At 35.5% G+C, this 21,837-nt stretch overlaps 1 protein-coding gene across 2 annotated transcripts in view; it reads left to right on the forward strand.

Annotated features, from left to right (window-relative positions):
* Positions 1-21,837, forward strand: part of TMTC2 (transmembrane O-mannosyltransferase targeting cadherins 2) — a 254,213-nt gene that overhangs the window by 147,137 nt on the left and 85,239 nt on the right. For both annotated transcript variants that reach the window (XM_055712368.1, XM_055712369.1), the window contains one exon: positions 15,776-15,890. In XM_055712368.1, the coding sequence (XP_055568343.1) occupies positions 15,776-15,890 (115 nt within the window). The remainder of the gene's footprint in view (positions 1-15,775; positions 15,891-21,837) is intronic.

A 21,837-nucleotide genomic window follows, 5' to 3' on the forward strand; every position in this document is an offset into this window, starting at 1 on the left:
GTCATAATGAGGACTTGGGATGCCTTACCTTCATCTGGTACTGGCTTGTTCTTCTGCTGTTTTGGTTATGGCTAGCATTTCAAATATCTTTAAAGTGATCTGAATATTGCCTCATTACAGTTTGTCAGCACTTGAGGGAAAAATTGCCAAGATTGATTATGGTAGTTTATGCATCCTGAAGTGGCCATATACATGTTTTGACACCAGGGAGGAAAGGCGCAAGTGTTTCCCTGTGCTGCCTTCAATTTAATGAGCAGCCCAACTGATATAAAACAGCTCACATTTGAGTGGTTTTTTTATAGTGGAGGAAGCCTCCTGAAATGTAAAAACAAACAAAGTTAAAATGGGTGGTAGCTGTTGTATCTTTCTCAATTAGACTGAGAGTCATTCTGTGGGGATTACTAACTTAGTTTAATGTAAAATTATAATGACACACAAAGTAATTGTTCTTGTTATGCCTTGTTATCTCTAGTTTTCTCTGTAGTACTAAAGGTAGGCTTCAAGAAGCATAATGTTTTTCCTCCAGGACATTTTCTACCTTGCAGTCCCCATCTGAACATCAAAGATCATTATCATATATTTGCTGTACTGTTACAGACACTGATTAAAGAAGTAGAAAATAACACGGAGAGGCTTAGACTGTTAGACTGCTGCAGAAGTATTAGTTGCTTGGTCATATTTACTGATGAAATTTTAGTCTCCTGGTGTTTGCTGTGACATTTGTAAGTAAGCTTTGAAGATCCTTCCTGGAAATAGTTGACCTGCTACATCAAGTGGGTGCTTAACTTTAACCGTGCATTCTAGTCTCGCTAAATTTATATATGTGGCTACTGTTTTCGCAATGGAATGTACAGCAGGAAATAGTTACCTAGGCTGCTTCCAAAAGCAGTATTACCACATTATTGTGGTGCTACACCCAGTCTGATAAGCTCTGTCTTGCACCTGGCACTGACTTAAGGTGGCCTTACAGCTTTTGGCTTCAGAACCAGTTCTGCATGTTGCTCAGATATTTGTCCTTGTCCATCACATATTAGTGTTAATGAAATATCACATGATTACATCTTGGGTAGGTCAGTGGGACTTGAGATGTGCTTTAGTCCTTTCCTGAACCAGTTCTGCAGGGGAAAAAAAATAATAATAAAAAAATGTAATCTTTAATGTCTATTACATGAAGACAAAGTTGGAGTGAGAGGGTTGAGTTTCTTGTTTCAAAGAAACTCTATTATTGGAGTCAAATTACTTAGATGTTTCTGATAGTTGATTGACACAAAGACTTAAAAAAAAAATTTTTTTCTTTCTAAGAAAATCATTCAGATCATCTGTGTTTTAAATGTTATAGTCCCAGCTGAGTTAAAAGCCCTGTTCATAGCGTCTTGTCTCTTAACGCTGATTACCCTGTTGTTCTCAGTGGGCAGAAATAAGACGAAGGTACGGTGCTGACGGAGAAGAATACAGAAGTTGCTTCATATGAATATGGAAAACTGCTTTCCTTCTCTTTCCAGTCTTTCTCCTACTCCCTGTTCTTACGAGTATTAATCATTCAATTTTGCTTAATATTTTCAGAAGATATTCTAATACTGAAATGCTCTTCTGGACTACAATGTTCCTTTTCCCTGTCGTACTTTTCTCTCTTTTTTTTTTTTTTCCTTCGCAACAGGGTTGTGAGATCTTCCTGCTTCATTCTGCTGTATTTATGCCCGTAGAAGATTTGAAGAACTTCTCTTTGCTTTTTTGGCACCTTTGGCATAGCATTCAGCCTTTATTAGTTTTATTCTCTGGAACGTCATGGTTTATTAATTTTTTCTTTTTTTTCTTTATTTTTTTTCTATCCCCTCCCCCTTATCATGAGTTTAGCACAGGTTTGGTAAAGACTGCTTCTTTGTGAACATGTGAATGTCAGAATACAAATAGGAAGTTCAATTGTGAAGTCTTAGTTGAACAATAATGTACAGAGTACCTGTAACTTATCAGAGTAGTCATAAGAAAGTGGCAATTGCATTTTTGTTTCATTTTATTCTAATGCAATTTTATTTAGTTACTGTACTGTTTAGTTTGCTAATACTATCTGCTAAATAAAATTGAAGGAATCCTTAAAGCTGAACTTAGAATTTAGCTTATTTAAGCTCATCTATGTAGTGAATACTTGCTTTTTGAACTGAACTGCAAAAAAAATTACTTTTTTTAGTATTTTTTTAAACACCAAATTTCATTTTGTTATCCTTGTTGAATAGTTTTTAGTGTTTATTTCCTTTTTATTTTACCATTGCTAATGCACCAAGCAAATATATTTGCTATACAAACTGTTTTAAGTGTTAGTGTAGGGGGAGGAAAAATCACGTGACTTAGTTTTGTTCCATTTACATAGATTTGTTATTGTTAAAAAGGCACCCAAATTTGTTCTCACCCAGGAGTTGCTCCTCTGATTAAAAAAAAAAAAAAAAAAAAAAAAACTCAGGCTCTGTCATTGTAGAGATTGTATGCTGTAGTTCTGCGTACCAGGGTAGAAGTAAATTCTAGAAGCTGTTTCCATCTGATTTGACAGCTTGTTGCTGTTAAACTTATCTACTCTTAGAAAATGATTTTTTGCTAACAGTTGCTGTCAGTAGGAGGTCCCTTCTTCAGCAGACAATGAAAATACCAACTAATAGTGCAGTGAGGAAAAGCAGTTATAATACTTGTAGTAAACTAGGTAAAGAAACTGTACTTCCCTCAAAAAGGATGCAGTAAACCAGTATTTTTCATGATTATTAATATTTTTGTATCACTAGTAGTGACTGGAGACAAAAGGAGAAGAAATATTTTAAAGTATGACATTCTTCAAATATGCTTATTATTATGGAGCTTACATTATTATTAATGTATATATACAGTGTATATTACATATATATACACATCATATATAATACAGTATACATAACAAAATACATTGACAAGAAGCTGGGTTCTTTTGTAATACCTTTAGAGCTTTATTTTCCATAGCTATTGCTCTGGCACACAGCTTGCTCACCACACTCTTTTATGCCTCCTAAATAGTGTGTGTTTTAACAAACACCACATTGGGCATTTAAAAGTACTTTGAGCATTTGGGATTGCATTTCAATGTTTTGGTGCATATATTCTTTTTTTTTAAATATGCAATTTGGCAGTAAAACTCCAACTAATCTTTAGGCCAATAGGCCAAAATATTACTCTGCACAGTAATTATTTCTTGCTCTTTTGGCTCATTTAACTTCAACAGTAATAAAATCACTCTAAAAGTGGTAAAGGTCTGACTCAAATAACATTGCAGCGAATGGAAGATGCTGTTTTCAAAAAACAAGGCTTAAGAGGGAAAGCAGTTTCAGTGCACAGATTGTTATAAACCAGCAGATTTTAAAACTATAAAACCTGCTAATAGTTATGCATAGAAGTTTTGCCTATTGTCACTGTTGATAAATAACCCTAATTATCACTGTTAATAAATAAGTGATATAAGCCTAGCATCTGGAATTAGGTATTCATGAGTTTGTTTTAATTTTGCTAATGGACTCTTCTTTAGCCTTTGAACAAGCACCTTCGATCTTAATTTCTCCCTCTGGAATGGAACTCATACTACCTACTTCTATTGGGCAGTGGATCATTTGTAAAAAATTTTGGTGATTCATTGTCGTATTAAAACCTCTCCACATTTATGACAGTGTAATGCCCCTATGAAACTAGTTGCTAAATAAATATCAGGATACATAGTCATTATGGTGATTTTTGGCATAGTTTTTAGTCAACTTTTTTAGATGTAATTGTCAAAGAAATATAGCACCAACTAATATAAATTTTCCCAACACCTTCACCAGAACTTTCCAGAATTTAATCTTTTGATTAAAAGTTATGTGGGTGTTTCCCTTGAATTCTATTGCAGTTTTCAACTTTGGTCAGAAACTGAAGTTTGGCTGTTTTTTGAAGAAGAAATTACTGTAAAGTGAAGAAAATATCGTAGTATACCTTCTGTCAGTGGTATGAAATGTTTCCATCCATCAGTAATAGCCCTTGTAACAGCTACTGTATAGGGAAATGGACCCAATAATGACATTATCTTATTATAACCTTGAAATTTTTTACTTGTATATTAAAAATAATTGATGATATAAATGTATATGGCTATATAAGTCTGTTATTGCTGTATATAAATTATGTAGGATATACCATGAAAAAAATTGGCGTCTTCGTTCACGACAAATATGGCAGAATTCAAAAGATAAATGTTGTACAGGATGCTTCAGCGTTCTTGAAATAAATAGGACATACTTTTTCTATATGCCACTTGTAACACCTTTAAAAGAGAAAGCTCAACTAGTAAGTGAACCACATAGTCTTTTTATTTAACTTTCAAGTAATTCTACTCTCTGACAATAGTGTAGGGCTGTCTGAATGAGGAGTGGTACTGCTGCCCTGGATGATTAGAAAGTGTTGAAGGAATGGGTATCAACAGGCAGCGCAGCCTCAGCAAAACTGTCTGGTTATGCTAAATGTGTTGGAGAGCTGAAGGAAAGTGTTTTACCCTTCAGTTCAAAGTCTGAATTTATTCTCCAGTGACAGTGTTCTCTCAGTTCTTCAGTCGTGCTGTAATTTCCTCTGAAACCCAAGTCACTGTAGGATATCTGCTTCTCCTTCAGCAGGATATCAGAAAACCTCATATTCTTCTTTTTTACCTACACACACACACATATATATATAACCAGAAACAAGGATACTAATATTTTTTTTTTCCATGAGTGTATTCCAATAGCGTCTCTAATCTGTGAATCCTAAATAGCAGGGGGATAGGAAGAGAATCTCTTACTAACTACTACCTAGATTTCCACACACCCCCCCCCCCCACCCCCCCCCCCCCCTTGTGTATACTAAGAATTTAAAGAAATAAACAAATTTGAGACATGGACTTTATTACTCTGTTTTGAGACATGGACTCATCACACTGTTATTTCTTCCTCTGCCTTTCCTGAAGTGATCTGCAAAATTACTCAACAAACTAATCTATGCTAAAAACTACAGTGCAAAAAACCCACCACCCTTAGTCAAGGAGGGATTCGTTTTGGCAAGATTTTTTTAAATTATTTTTTTGATAGCATATCAAATGAAATGGATTATCTTTGGTATTTTCTTTGCCAGAAAATGGTAGATTTTATTTTCCAGCTCAATTAAATATCAGGCCTTCAGTCCATATTGTGTGTTCTGTGGAACTAGTCTGTTTTGTTTTTTGGGGTTTTTGGTGGGGTTTGTTTTTTTTTTGAGGGAAAGTGTTATTATTAATTAGAAGAAAATGAGATTATTCATGTTGATTCTCAAGCTGAGCATGTTTGTTCAAATGCATTAGATAGTCATCCGAGTGTTTCATGGTTTTACCTTTTTTCAAAATATGTGAACTGTGAAAAATTTTTCTTTACATAATTATTTTTATGATGGGTTACAAGTCTTTAATTTCCTATCTATAATGGGTTTCATACCGGTACACACTGAGGTTCTATTGCATAACTATGGTAGAGAAACTAACTTTTAGTGTGGACAAGACAGATATTTACATACATGCCTCTTTCTACACAGCCAGAAGAGGTATAATGACAAATACAAGTATTTTATTAAGATTTCCGATACCCTTCCTTTGTAACAGGGAGTTTTATTAACACTTATGTTTGGACTGTCATCATTGCCAGCCCTCATGCATGCAAAAGTTAAATGAGGACTGATGTAATTGTAGTATGCGCAAAAGTTTTGCATGTAGTTTTGTTTTAAATTACAGAAAGGATAACAAAATAGAGGGACTGAATGCTCAGTGTCATTTCCTTCTCTTTTCTTGCATGCTCCAGCACACTGAACTGTTCTTTCAGTTCTTAAAGCACAGAAGATGTTTATAATATGGAGTATTAAAAATGCTAGTTAATAACTCTAGTGTCTTTAATCAGTTTCACTACTGGCAAAAAATGAAGGAGGTCATTTTATGACACACCTTCTTCCCTGTCACCTCTGTTTCCGTAGCAGTGTGGTTATGTATTGGCTGGCAAAGCTTCACAGGCTCTGTCTTGTCTTAAGAAGTGATTTAAAACAAAACAAACAAAACCATACAACTTGAAGTGTCACTAAAGGTCTGCTTCCTGGATATGCACTAATTTGCCTTTTCCAAGTCTGACATACGTTGTTTGAGTACTCTGACGATTCCCTTGGTTTGACAAACCCTAGTACTGATTTCCACCCCCCTCCCCGTGGCTCTGCTGGCATATTTCCAGGAGACTGTCCTCTCTGTTCCCCTTTTCCTGGAAAGGAGCCAACAGGTTCCATCTACTTTCAGCTTTGAGGACCAGGGCTGTCATTTCAGTCAGTTAAGTGCACCTTTCCATTTCTGCAGGGGGCTAGCTCACAGTTCACCAGGTCACCACTCAGGATGTGCCTGATAATTTTGAAATGTATCATAGATACGTTGTTTCTTAAAGTGATAACTGCTGTTTAAAAAGTTACATAATTTGACAGATTGAGTACATGGTCACCTGCTTGCCTGAGTCAGTTTGATGCTCTGAAGAGATCCTCAGGGTTAATTCTGCAGTGTCTGGGGTGCCCCGAGGTCTCCTCTCTTCCACTTGTGTTTTTCTGCTCCCTTGGCCTCCTCTCACTTTCTGGCATGACTTGAGTCCATTGCCTCTACAAAGTACACTACTTTTTATCATGAGAGTTTCAGGTCAGCTCTGTTCACTGCTTTGTTCCTGACCCTTGTGAAGTTTCATGATATGGGAACTTCATGGCAGTAATGGCTTATTGTGTTCACACACTTGCAGTGCAGGTATAGCTAACAAAGCTGTGCAGCAAAGGTGTGATGGGGTCCTGCTGTGAGAACAGTGACTAGGTTAGATGTTACAGGTACTATGGTCTACCTTTCCTCCTTTTTTTTTTTTTCCTTTTTTTTTCGTAACCTGGATCAGTTTGTCTGATTCATACCATAGCCTTCCCAAAAATCTTTTTAGCGTGAGTGGCAAGGTGGCCAAACTGAATAGCCTGGAGGGTGACAGGTGCAGGAATTCCTTAAAATGGTAATTCCACCAGAGCTGCTGTGTCATGAAACACTGCCTCGAAGTAATCTCCGACAGTTATCTACTTTGACAACAGGATTTCCACTGAAATAAAATATAATCTATGTTTATCAGTCTTTTGTTGCTACCTTTCTGTCAGGTGAAAAGCTGTTTCCTGATGTGTTGTGATTTCCAGCGCAGCTTGGAAAGCAGAAAACTGCTGCATTGTCGACGTGTCTGTAATCTTGCAGTTTTAGCTTAATCAGAATATCTTTGGCAGAGTTGCAACATTAAACAAAACTGAATTGTACAAAGATTAGTAAATGGGAGGATGTATCCAGAACAATGTGGGTGTTGTTTTGGTGTGAGTTTATTTGTAAAGAACACCTCCAAAGTTGCAGTGAGCTTGTGATTTCTGGTTTGAATCTTTTTAGAGGTTCTGCAGTATGAGCACTGACTTTATGGGCTGTGTGGTTTACACGACAGCTTTGCCTGGAGTATTATCTGTCTTTTGTGGGAGAAGTAGAAGGATTGTCCATATAGCACACTGGCTGCGCTGAGGCAGCTCCTGGGAGATGTGAGATGGTACTTCCATCTGAGAGATGAGTGGTTGGAAAGCTTGGTTCTTCCTGAACTTGTCTGTTGATGAATACTGAGTGAGGGCTATGCTGTTCAGAGTTTCTAGAATGTTACCTTGAAAGTGTTCTACATTGTTGGTATATAACTAAAAACAGTAAGGAAGCATTATCCAATCCTGTGGCACCTCAAACAAAGGTAGCGGCAAGAACTTCTTCATACAGTAGTCTGTCATGTGGTGAATCAGGGTGTCTGGGAGAAGCAGGAGTATGTGAGCATACATATCATTTTACTTTGACGTCTTGTTTTATTCTGAGTGCTCACTAAAGACTCTGTTAATGTGACGTTTAATATTCAGCCAGATTGTGGAGCGCTCACACATTTGAAATTAGGTTCATTAAAGATAATGGGATTATAAAAATCTGCAAGTATGTCCTAGGCAGAACAAGGAGTCCATACTCTAGACTAAACAGGGTATAATGGTGAAGCCTAAGAACACTTTACCAGCTGCGCAGTCTCATCCCTCACGTTCATTGAGCTGACAGAGACACTGTGCTATCTTTTGAGGAGGAACAGTTAATTTTCTGTAATGTAGCAAAGGGAGTGGGTATATCAGGCAGTGATGGTGAGCATAGTAGATTGTGTCATGCATTCATACCCATTTGCATCAGGGTTTCAAAACTAAGAAGCAGAACTGAAGCACTGCCTGCCAAAAGTCAGTTGGTTCAGTACCCATGCTGACATGGTGTTGGATAGCTTTCGGAAATCTACATAGTTTTCAATTATGTTTTTCTTTCACTTGCTGTCATTCCAAAAGTCCTGGAATTGATCAACAAATTAAGTGTTGAACAAACAATATAAATAACACTCTTAATGAAAATAATAATAATATATAAAAGGAGGTGGTGAATCTCTAATACGGTCTGTCTTAACATTACTGCATACCCACTGATATATATATATATATGGAAATAAATATGTAAAGTAGATTAATAAATTATGGGCATATAGAAACCATTTATCCCTTTGGGAAACAAGAAAAAAATGATATGAATGAATTTGCAACATTTTGAAAAGAATCGTTATTTCTTTGGAATAATAGGAAAAATACAAATATCTTGTACAAACTGTAATGCAGAACTTATGCAAAACATGTTCCACATTCAAAGTAGTAACCTTTATCATTTATATGAACTGTTTTGTCCTCGGACCACTTAAGAAACATGTTCTGATTGATTTTCTGAATATCTTTATGAGAGAGTGTGTGTCTGTGCTGTAGAAAAACTATTCAAAATATTGAGCTCTCTTCATTGCCTTTTTCTGAGTGTGCAGCTGAGCTTTCAGAATTTTTACTGGGGAAACCTATCATGCCTCCATTCGTGAAACTCTTTCCCCCTCTATAACAAAGTGATTGCCTGATGAAATGTGAATGCTAAAGACTGGAGCACCACTCTGCTTTATCAAGTAGTATCCTTGAAAAGAAAAAGCTGTAAGCTGCTGATGAATCTAACCTTTCGACAAGGAGGAAAAGGTGTTGTTCTTTATAGCTATGTTTATAACCTTTCAAATGTGAATGATGTGCTGTGCTGTGTGACGTGAACCAGTGCTGTGCTCTTTCTTCATGTGCTACCCACCAAAGGTAATTTGGAATATGTGGATATTGGGTATTGGAAACTTGTTGACCTCTGTTGCAAGTCTCAGCCTTTTTTTTTTTTCCTTTTATTTTTTCAGTAGGATGAATTTTCTATTTACAATAGAAATATTGATGTTTCTTAATGTTTCAACTTATTTCTTGTGTATTTCTCATGACGTAGACCATGCTCAAAATTCCTCAAGACTCAAAGGGATGTCAGATATTACAGGTGTTTTTTTAAAAAAATGAATTTTTATTTTTTTTTAACCAAATGCAAGCTTTGTCTGCTCCCAAATGTGTTTTAGGAAGGGTGAGCCTTCAACAATGTCAAAATATTAAGATTAAAATATAAAATGCTAACACAAATGTCAATATAACCACAGTGTTTAAACTGAGTAACTTGGTTTTCTTGGCCCTCATTTTGTGAGAATACTTATAATATGGGGAAATGTTCCTTACATCTCTCTTCTGTATTGCAAGAACACTTTATTTTCTTTTATATTTATGTAATATTTATTTTATTTTATTTATTTTCAGTTCCATTTTATGTATGTTATGTTATATGCAGTCATCCAAATAAGTGTCTTACCAGTGATAATGGCTAGGAATTTCAGCAGGTTTTGAGAAGCATGCTTCTTTGGAGCTTTATGGCATCTGTTGGACCCACATGTTTAATCATCTTTGATGACTCTTGAAATCAAATCTCTGCAAAGTAAACAGGAGAGCAGAACCAACTTTTTCACGAATTCTGGAGTACTGATGGTTTAGGTGTAAAATAGTAGGGGAATATGGAGGAGCTGCACTGTTCCTCAACCTGATGAGGGTTGTGATACGAATCAACATTACTTTCACAAAGTAAAAGTAAAAACACCTCTAAAGTGTTGATAACTATGTTGATAAGCACCGAAGTTCTCCTTCCACTCCATTTTTAGCAAGGGTGCAATGATATCCCCCTCCTCCCATGGCTGATATGTCCTTGGTAATACTTGCTCCCCTCTCTTGTCCTTTGCCATACACGGCAGGTAGGCTTCCTTTCCAAGAGGGAAGACAGAGATCAGTACTACTTGGAATTAACAAAAAAAAGGCAAATGCTGTTTCTCTATTGAAGTTGAACATTAAAGGCATTTACAACTTTTTTATACTTTGAAGTAGGACAGATTTTTTTTTTTTTAATTACTTTTGCTGTCCCCCCTCTGTAATGGTAACATGCGAATATTTACATTGCTAAAGAAATTGTTACAGCTCTGAAATGAGTTATTTGTTCAAATACCAGATTCAGATCTCTGCTAGAGGTTTTTTTTTTACAATTGGGGATTTAGTTTCTGAGAACTTCGACTGTTTTGAGATTCCTGTGGTAGTGTTCCTTATCATAAATGCTGCCCAGGAGCATCTATTTTACGGCTGTTACATGGGAGCATAAATGCAGTTGTGAAAATAGAGAACAACAGACCTCTTCCAGAACTTCCAAAAACCAGATGTCATCGGAATAATAATAATCAAAACTGATGAATTATTTTTTTTCTGGACCAGCATCTCTTCATCTCTAAACTCTGTTTATGAAAAAATAGAGATGAGAATTGTTATGCATTCTCTTCTTTTTCATAGATGAGTCAGGAGAAATGCAGAAGGATTGTAAAGAAAGGGAATGTAGCCTGAAACTGCTGTTGTTAATTTCACAAGCTAAAGAATAATAAATAATACACAAATATCACAAAAGCTCCATAGAAGTTTTCTTGGCTTGATGTACATTTTTCTGTGAACAAAAGTTGTTACTTTGGAACTGTTGACAAGTTGATTACAAATGACTTGGCTGTTCCCTAAATACTTCAGTCTTTGTTCAAGTGGTTTGTTTCACTCAAGTAATAATCTAGTTCACATTTTCTAATGCATTCATCAATTTATATTTTAACTTCTATTTTGTGAATAAATCTGATAGTTTAAGGTGAGAACAGTATTACAAAACTTCAGTAATTTGTTGATGTGAACTATGAATGTCATATATCAATTTATTTAACTCTGAGTCCTAAATTGTATTTCATCAGTTTTCAAGCATGTCTGCTCCTAGTAAGGTTTAAAAAAGGCAGCGTTTGCCCCCTGGCATAACATACTGGGAAAGACAGCATTTTCCTTTTCTTTATTATATTGTTTTTTTAATTTTAGAGGGTTACATTTCAGTGATTTAATAAGGGATTTTAGTTGGGTTTTTTCCCTCTTTTCCTCTCAGTGTTCCAGCAGAGGTGTTTGAGAACAGATGTGTTAATAGGTTGTGAGTTTCAAAATAGATTTGATTATTATCCCATATTTTATGGATTATATGTGGGTGATTGGTAGGAAGGAGAATCCTCCTTTAGTACTTTGGGTTATCTTTGTTAATGATTTGTGATTATTTTTAAATTTTTTTTTTAAAGCAAACTTGGATCAAGTAATCAATATACATGCTTTTACACCACGTGAGTGCTTTTGTCTGAAACTTTACTTTGTTGCTTTGTTATTGCCATTTCACTGAATGGCATAGCGTGATCCTTGATTCAGTAGAAAGGGAAAGATTTATTTAAATGAAGATATTTGCACACATTCATTTCCATTTCTCGTTTGTTTTCATAATTCAATTGCAATCTGAAAGCTCAACTGTTCTCTTTATTAACATGTGTTTCTTAAATCCAGGCAGATTAGATTGGACATTGTTCCTGCTTTGCTGCTGTTTGTCTTGCTCTCTTCCTGTATGAAAGTTCTTAGAGAAGGTTTAATATGCCAACCTGGTATTTTTCAGGCTTGTTAAATCTTAATCCTCAGTTTCAATGATTGAGAATTCAATAGTTGAGAAATTAATCATGTTAAATTTGAAGTTGAAATTTGTCATATTCATTTTCATTTTGAAAGCAATTAAATGCCTGAGAACTTGACCTGCTGTGCCACTACAAGGTGGCATAAATGTAATCTTTAAAGTTTACTAGACGTCTAGTTTGATATGGCCAAAATGATAACACAATTGTTTATTTTCCTAATTAGTGCTATGTAATTTTCCTGCTATTTATTTAAAAGCACAGCAACAAAACCCCTTTAAAACATTCCATTCTCCTGCAAAGAAATGTACCTAGCATAGAAATTCTCAAGCATTAGGAAATTTTTCAGTTTATAATTGGCTTAGGAAACAAGATTAGTTTTTAATATATACATGTATATTGAGTATGGATAATATATTCATTTACATTGAGTATGGAAAAGTAGGCAATGAACTAATATTTGAATGGATTGACTGTTTTGTAGGTGTGTGAGATATGTGAATGTTACCTTTGTTCCCATGTTAAGATGGAGTATTATTTCTAAAAGACCTGGGACTGTTTTGGTCTCCTTGTTGGTGCACAGGGAATTAAGCAGCAGGCAAAAAGTATATATTACAAAGCTGTTTCATTTGCAGCTTGTTTTTTCTCTTGTGCTGCATAGGGTCTTTGATAGAGGAAACATTGAATACCATTAAATTGTGGTATACATATACCTTAGTATCTTCTTAATATTAAGTGTTCCCTTTTGCATTTTCAGGTATTACAGTTTTTATATGAAAAAAAAATACATAAAAATAAGTGACATAGAAATCTATTTTAAATTCCAGAATTACTGACCTAGTTTCTTTTTCTTTTGAGAATATTAGTTTTTAATTTTGTAGCATGTACAGATGGAAAACTTGTGTGCTGAAATTCAGTTGGAGTCACAGGGTATGTTTTTAATAGGGTTGTGGCTACATTCAGGTATAGTTTTGTTTCTGTTTCTGAATGTACACATAGTTGAACCAGTGTTGTTACCATTTTGCAGGACAAATTTGTCTTGAGATATAGATTGAGAAACTGGATGCCAGAGATGATGTTAATAATTTAAAATCTTTGTTTTTCCTAAGGTTAGTTGCACTACTTAAGACAGAAAAGGAGTGAAGTTCCTTGAGTAGCTGATGTAGCCTCTTTTCCATGTAGACCATCCTCTGTCTTCTCCCTCTCATACACCCACAAGCAAGAGGATGTGTTTGCTGGAGATAATAGGTGTCTGTAACTTCTAGGGCTATGAGTATGATCTCTAAAAATAAGCATTTGTTCTAATAAACCGTTCTGTGTAGCGTAGTTTCCAGACAGCACTAGGTCATTTGTCTAACTAAGTCTGTGTTTAAATAGGTGTGAAAATTTGTACGAAGCTTTTATAGTTTGGGGTAGTAAAGAGACCATGGTTTTCATGTTTCTTTTAATGATAAATTGTGAGATTATAGTTTTTTATGCTTGCTATTTTCTGCTACTATCACTACATCTAGTGTATCACACTAATCATTGCAAATCATTCGCAGTTTTACAAGTTTAGACGAAGCTTAAGTGGAATACATTTCAACTGAAATAACGCAGATTAAATATTGATTGATATTAAAAACTTAACACAGATTATTTTGCAGAATGTAAATAAAGTATTGCCTTAAAAATTGTATTAATTCCAATAAATAATAAAGCATACAGCATGAAATGAAATTTAGAGGAGAAACTGTTACAGTTAATGGTTAATAGGGTTTTTTAACAGATAAAAAGATGAACTGTATCATTCTTCTATACATACTTTCATTTACTGAGCTTCGAAGTAGTTGACAGCAAATAACTATATATCAGGAAATGGTTATCAGTAGTCCAAATGGTCATTTTATGTAATGCTCGGTTACAGCAGATTAGAGTGGAAGGAAAAGTAGCTACAGATTATATGGAACATACAGCTATGGGAAATTGGATGGTCATGTACTGCAGAAGCAACATCAGAATGTGTTTTCACAAATGAGTTTTTTAAAAAATATTAAATCTGTGTTTTTCTTACAAGCGTTAATGCTTACACGCTGGCTTGTCACCTTAGTTGCTACTTCTGAAATGTTTTCTACATGTGAAAAAGAATAGTAGCCGGTAATGGGGAAATAAATTCAGAATCCTGCATATATGCTAGCAAAGAGTATAAATATTGAGTGAATCTGAGAATATCTTTAGCAGCTTTATTTCATTAAACCAGAGATGATGGAATATTTTTGTGACTTTTGTCGATTTAGTGATAAATAACTTGAATTATTTCTCATCTTATCAAATACAGTGCTAAAGTGAAGTGACTCACAGTAGTGATCGCTTCTTTTCTCATGGAAATATTAAATTTATTTTTTTATTTGTCTTCACAGAATACATTGTACACAGTTAGATGACATTATTTTTGTGAATCCTAAAAGGTTTCTATCAGTTGTTTTCCCAGTAATTTTTAGTTTATTCTGCTCAGAGGAAAATGCTCTATTTGTTGCTGTTCCCGTCCCTGTGGCAGGATGCTTCTGCAGCAAACCACAGCAGTTTGAAAACAATGCCCTTTCTAAGGAAAAAACCCACATATCTGAAATAATTATTATTTAGCAGTGTTATGTTAAAACTACATTGAAGGTTTGCATTACTCAGGATCGATATAAGTTCCTGTAAAAAAAATGGCTTGAGTAACTGAAGCAGCAGAGTTTGACTGCTACTTGAGCTAATGTTTATGGTTAGTGCATCTGGAGGGACGAATAGTTTACCATATATTGTATGTTTGATGGAAAGGACATGCATCATCTTTCCATTATTCTTGCTCATAAAAAAAATAATTGTGAAATTAGAATTTTTTTATGAAACAACTTTGATGTATTTATAAGTATAATGTGGGTTTTTTCATGTATACATGTAGACTGTGATTATAATGCCGGTTAAATTAGCTTCCTAAATTGTGAATAACATGGGCTGTGTTTTCTATAAAATGTTAGTTCCCGTTTCTTTTGTAAGTACAGTTTTTGTGCCACTCAACAAAACTGCAAAGGGAACACATGTGGAGCCTTACATATTTTTTTACCTCAAGTCCTTTATAGATGGGATATAAAAGCACGTTGTATAACATAATAAATTGTATGGAGAGGAACCACATGTTTTCCAAGTAGAAAAACTGCATTTTAGTATTCTGTGTAGTGTGTTTATATCCATATGGCGTATTTCTAATCCTGGTTACTTACCTAACTGTTCTTTCAACTCCTGCATCATTTGTCACATGTTCATACTTCAGTGAGTGCTGTGTCTACTCTAGGAAGATTTCTTGCTCTTTAGAGTAGATAGGCTTAAAAAAAAAAAAGGGGGGGGGGGGGGGGGGCAAAAAATATGAAGATGTCCCAGTTCCATATTTCACTCTGGGGAATTTTATTTGGAGGTGATACAGAATAAAATGGCCCTTTCCTTTTGCTATAGTAGTTTCCAAAGCATAGACACACTTTTTTTAAAAGTTCCTTTTCCCACCTAAAAGCTATGTATACAGAATATATGCAAAACACCACTACGAAACATGAGTCTCACAGTAAGATTAAGAGATCCAGAGAACTGAGGGGAAAAAACCCAACCAACCTCCCCTTCCATGAAAATAGTTTCTTTGTTGTTTGTCTCCTTGAGGAACTTCCTGATAGTCGGATACTCTGTCACGTGTAATTGGATTGTAGCTCTTTCTGAATACTGTTTTCTCCTCTTGACAGCATGGGGTAACCTTGGAAATGTTCTGAAGAGCCAGAGCAAGATTTCTGAAGCTGAAAGCGCCTATAGAAATGCCTTGTACTACCGCAGCAACATGGCTGATATGCTTTACAATTTGTAAGTATGCGTGGGGTTGGATCATCTGTGAAAGCTGTTGTGAATGGAGCTATTGATTAACTTGCAGGAAATGGAGGTGATGTTAGCTGTTGCTTTGTAATAGTCATTTCATTAATCATGCTCCTTAAACTATAGGGTGGACAGGACCTTTCCTTAGTCAACATTATTGCATATTCATGTATTGGGTATGGAGAAAGTAAACTTACGGACCTGCTTGCTTTAAAAGAAGGAAAAAAAAAACCCACAATGAACGAAGTACACATAAATGAGCTGGCAACATTAGCATTCCATCTGTTTCTGACTCAGCTAAAATATAAAGGTGTTATTTAGACTACTTTTTTAAGTCTGAGGAACACTTGGTATGTAGAGTGGGTATAAGCATTTCGTAGCATAAACCAGTACCCCTCAGTTAGCTCCAGAGGTCTGAAATGTTAAAATAGCAAGTCACTTTTCTCCTGTGACTGACTTCAGAGCAGCATAGGTTCAAGAAAGTTTTGTTACTAGAATCCTGTTGTAGGTGGGTGAGTGAATCAATACCATGAACATCAAGGTAGTTACACAGCAAGGCAAAAGATTTTCCAACTCATTAACAGACCAAATCATGGACATGGAAACTAGCATCATGCTGATCTTCTCACAGAGGCAGGGTCATGCCTTGCACCCCAGCGTGGAGAGGGCTGATTCTCTGCGTGTCCTGGCTGGGCATCTCTCCTGCTCCCCACTCAGCACTGCTTGTTGTGCTGGTGCTCACCCACCCTTCCCCTCTTGCCATCACCTACCCAGCCCGACCCCCGGCGCGGGGCTCTGCTGCGAGGCAGGCTCATCACCCCCAGTAGCCATATGCTGTTGTTTCATGAAGTGTGCAGAGAAAAAAAACCAGTTGGCTGCTGTTTATTATGTAATAGTTTGAAAATAATACCCTGTGTGCAGTAGAAAAGTATGTGAGTGAAACAATGTGTGCAAAACCGAAATGCAAATAGTAAGCCTGTTTAAATAAATAAATAAACAATTAATGTTCTGCTTGTGGGTGCAGTTTAAAATAGTCATTTGTAATATCTGAAACTGAAGTTTGCCATATAGACTTTTTCTACTTTTTTCCTTATTTAACAAGGAATAAGTAGCCCATTTCATTAATATGCCTTATCGTTAAACATACTGGAAACTCAAAATATTTTAATGATAGAGTTTCTCTTCCAAATTCAAATTCATATCTCAAAATATGTATATTTTTAATAAGTATACAATTATATAAATATTCACATAACTTTTTTTGTCTCTGTTGGGCAGTGTAGAGTGTGAAAAGCATATTTTTAAGAAGAAATTCCTTCTACTCACATTTTTAAAATAACTTCTGAACCCAGCAGAAGATTGTAGGGAAAAAAATGACAAGATTGAAACTCCTAAATTTCTCATATGCCATTCATTTTGGGGATGAAAATTATAACTGTTAAAATTTTTGTATGCCTATACAGTACTTTTGTCGCTTACTCGCTGTGTCATAGAGGGAAACAAGTTAATACCAGGGTAAGAAGATGAAAGGGGGTTGAACAATAAAGACAGGGATATAAAAGAAATCAGATTTCAGTTATTTTGCTGTTCTCAGAACAAGATGATAATGGTTCAGCTTGAAGGTTTGTAGGCATATATGTTGTATATAATTTCTGTTGAACAGAAAATTTCTTGGAATTCTGTTAAATTTGTATAAAAGGAATTTAACTGAAATGCTAGTTGGAATATATAGGGTATGAAGTTATCTTACATATACCTGTGAAATAAAGGAGGTGTATTCAGAGGAAGTGTTTGCTCTGTATTATGTGTATGTTTATGCATATGCAAAAAAGGATCTCTAATTCTTAACCTTTCTAGTATTATCTTGAATGCAATAGAATCCTTTTATCTTTTCTTTTTTTTTTTTTTAAAGGTTCACAAACCTGTTAGTTATTCAATAGAAACTGAAAAATTGCATATATATTTTTTTTTGGTTTTGTATTCTTTCCCTGTGTTGGCTACTTCCACATCCAGCATGAAAACTAGGTAGTGAATGGAGTGCATATTACAAGACCGCAGACAAATCTTATTATTTTAAGCTTAAACTCTGAAGGGCTCCCTTGCACGTTCAGCCCATCCCCATCCTTGGCATGCAGTACTATGGAAGCCTTTTACTGTAATGAACATAGACGTCTTATGCATGCTTACAAGAGGCCAGTTAGATTTTCTGTTTCTGGTTTTTAGTCTGTGCATTTGAAACTGAAACAGTCATTTAAAAGAAATTTAGAAAAAAACCACCCTTAAAGTCAGTTCTAATTACTATATTTTGGCCATAATATTATCATAAGTATATTGTAATCTCACATGCTCTTTATTGTTTCTTAGACCTTATGCCTCAGTATTTGATACCGATCAGTTGGCACATGCAGCACAGTGTTCACACACAGCAATAACAAATCAAAGTGCTATCTGATTGAGGAACAAATTATTAAGGATTAACTCACAGGTTTTAATGGGTAACAATCAAAGAGAGAAACTACATAAACAGAAGCATCTGATGATCTCTCTTCCCTTCTTTTTCAAGAAACTAAAATGGGAGATTGGCTTAGCAGTTGCCTGTTAATGCATTAAAATATAGAGAATTTAAGATTAGATGAATGGCTGACTTCAGCATTATATTTTTATTTAATGTTTGTTACACCTCATGGCTCTGAGTTACAGCTTCTTTTGCCATTTAAGACAATTTAAACTGCAGTAATTTGGATTACATAATTATATAATCTCCATTTGATGGTTTATCTGATTCTGAACATGTCATTTCCCATAGTGTTCAAATGTGTCAATTCTGTAACCTTAAATATTTTCCTAAACTTTTAGAGATAAGAAGAATGCTTTTATTATTAATTTTATTTATACAAAACAAAAGAGGGGAGGGGGAAGCTCTTGCTAACATTGATATAGGGTAGGTTCTGTAGATGTGGGTTAAAATGGGTGTATTCTGTTGTTTTTTCAGGTCCAAATAAGTGTAAGTGAAACTTATGCATAGCTTTTACCTCAGGATAGCTTGTAAGCTGGCTTGTCTTGAAGATAGGATCTGTGGCCTGGAATGGAAAAAACCTGAGCTCAGGCCAAGGACTTGAATTCTTCTTTGGAACCTGGTTTTCTGAATGTCTCATGAAAAAATCAGAGGCTAAATGCCTGGCAACTCCAAAATAATTTGAGATTTTTGTAGCAGCTTAAGTGCAGAAAGAATTTAAGTTGTTGTTTTATACTGTAAATGGAGATTGTGTTGTGTTATGATATGACTTTAATAAGGTAGTTTGTACTTCAAATATACATATAAAGCGGCTTCCTATAAATAGCTTCTCTGACATCTTGACACTGCATTGCAGGTAATTTTTACAAATAAATCCCAAAGCCAACCTCTGAAAGCTACGTAGTACTGCTGATTTCAGCTAGATTTCATCGGGTAGTAAATCAGCATAAACTGAGATTTTCTTCTAAGTTTTTTTGATTGGTGGCTTGGTTTTTTTGTGTGTGTGTTTTTTGTTTGTTTGTTTGTTTGGCTGTGAACAGGGGAATCCATGATTTTAATACTGTGAGGTACCAAGGACAGAGCTGTAGAAAACCAGTACTTTGTTCTTCCAAACCAGGCAACATTCAGCAGATTAAACCCAAACTATTTTTAGTTTGGTTTGTCTTTTCATTATTTTTTTTTCTTTATGACTGTTACTTAAAGCTCATGGGTTTTTTTGTATTGTTTCAAATTGCTTCTAATTAATGCCTGAAGTAAAATTGCTTATCAGTCAAGAGACAGTTTTGCATACATTATTTCACTTTTATTTAGGCTTTGCTGTGCTTCAAGTATTCTCTTGTCATCCATATTAGTAGTCTTCATTCCTTGACTTTCTCAGCTGATTTTAGGGATGTTTGCTATCTCACATAAATATTGAATAGTCCTTTAACATGATACTAATTACTTTAAATAGTGTATTTTTGGAGTATATAATGCCCTATAAAAGATAATTTCTACCAAAGAGCTATCCCCTTGCTTCTCTCCCAAAATCTCTCATTTTGCCTTTAGTGATATAGGGCTGTGTATACAAGTTTGTTATGAAAATAATTCCTTTGAATAAGTTCAAAGCATGAATTTCCATAAAATTTACTTTGGGTTTTATGTCAATAAATGTGGGTTTCTTAGATTTCTGTTAGGTAAAGTCTTCAATAGTAGCTGAAATTTTAATTCTGTGAAGTCTGGTATTGCCGGAGTGTTTAATATACAAAGTTAACTCTGCATCCTTGGGCAAAAATCAATATGAACAAAGTTTTTTCTTGTCTGTAATTGTTAGCCTATACAACATCTGAAATTGTGTTCCCTCTCCTTTTGCCTTTTAAGGGCGCTGGCATAAAAATCTCCTTTTCTGAGCTATCAGAGATGAAAAGCACTAAAAGCAGACTAGCCTACAAACCTATGTTAAACTGTGTTTGAACCTGCCCCAGACAAGTTTGCTGCATCAGTTCTTGTGGTAGGAAATGAGTCAAGGTTATGGTTCCTCTTCCTTGATAGCCCAGATAGTTTTTATAATGCAGGATGCTGAGTTAAAAAGCAGAGGATGTGTCCTCTGCTGTCTAAGTACTTGATTATTTTTTCCTCAGCTGTGAATGCAAACTTGTTACAAACCTGTTTGGAGTTAATCTCTGCTTTGCCAGCTAGTTCTTCCTCTATTGAAGACAGTAGCTGAAATCCATGTCTTCCTGTGACCGAAGCTGTCTTGGTAAAATCTTGCTGTATTGTGAGACCAGCTCTTGAGGTAGAACCCAAAGGTCACTTGGGTGACTGCTGGTATCCTGCAATGTAGAACTCTGCACTGGGACTCTTTGTAGGGCCTGTATGAAGAACAGATATTTTTGTAAGTAAGATTGAGAGCTAGAATTAACTCAGTGACCCAGCTATTCATTTACATTCCTTGATATTGGAAATTGTGGTGGTTCGTAGTCCTTAGGGAAATGTTATGCATTTTATAAAATTAGGAAAATGATTGTGGACTCTGCCATTCAATTTCATAAAAGGCCGCTCTTGTAAGTTCTCTCCAGTTCTCAACCTATGTTGACTTCCAGGGCACATGACGGGGAATAGAGATCTTGTTTGCTGTCACCGCACACCGCTGCCTGGTGTCCAGAGGAGGGAGAAAGACTGGAGCAATGCTACTCCTCATCCCTATGGCAGCCCTCCCACTTTCAAGGAAAGGGGGGTTGTCAGGTGATGCAGTGCTGAAATGGTAGTAATGTCAAGCAAACTGCCCCAGTAACAAAGAAAAGACCAGAAATAGATTTGCCAACCAATTTGCTTGCATTAGAAAGCTCTTCCCTACAAATGGAAGAACATGACAAAGTTTTGACTGCACTATCTGAAAGATTAGAGGTTGTTTTGGGGGGGGGGTGGTTTGTTTTGATTTTTTTTTTTTTTTTTTTTTTACACTAATAGGGTTATGGATGACTGCGCTTGGTGAGTTCTGCAAAGGGAATGTTCATTCTGCGTTAGTGCGTACTGGGTATATTTGGGTTCTTATTGATTAAAAAAGGATTTTTCTTCCATTTACATTCTTGCTAACAAGATGTTACTGGAAAACATTAAACATCTTCCTTGTTCGTACTGTTCCTTAATGATTGGCTTTCTTGTTAATAAAACCTAGTTGTAGACTCTTACAAAATGTTAGCACTCATTTGATTGAGTAGCTAAATGGCTGGCTGACTTGAAAAACCCACCCAACCAAAACAAAACCCAACAAAAAAAGCCTTGATTAATGACCCAACTTAACAGTTTCATGTACTGGGCTGCTGTAGCATTCGTACCTGGCTTTCTACCCACTAGTCTTGCAAATGACAGCAAAAGACTCGCCTTAGGCAAAGCACATCTTCTATTGCTGCGTGGTTGGAGATACATCTGTGTGAGGAATAA

This window comes from Falco cherrug, chromosome 5 (assembly GCF_023634085.1).
Source record: "Falco cherrug isolate bFalChe1 chromosome 5, bFalChe1.pri, whole genome shotgun sequence".
Taxonomy (NCBI): domain Eukaryota; kingdom Metazoa; phylum Chordata; class Aves; order Falconiformes; family Falconidae; genus Falco; species Falco cherrug.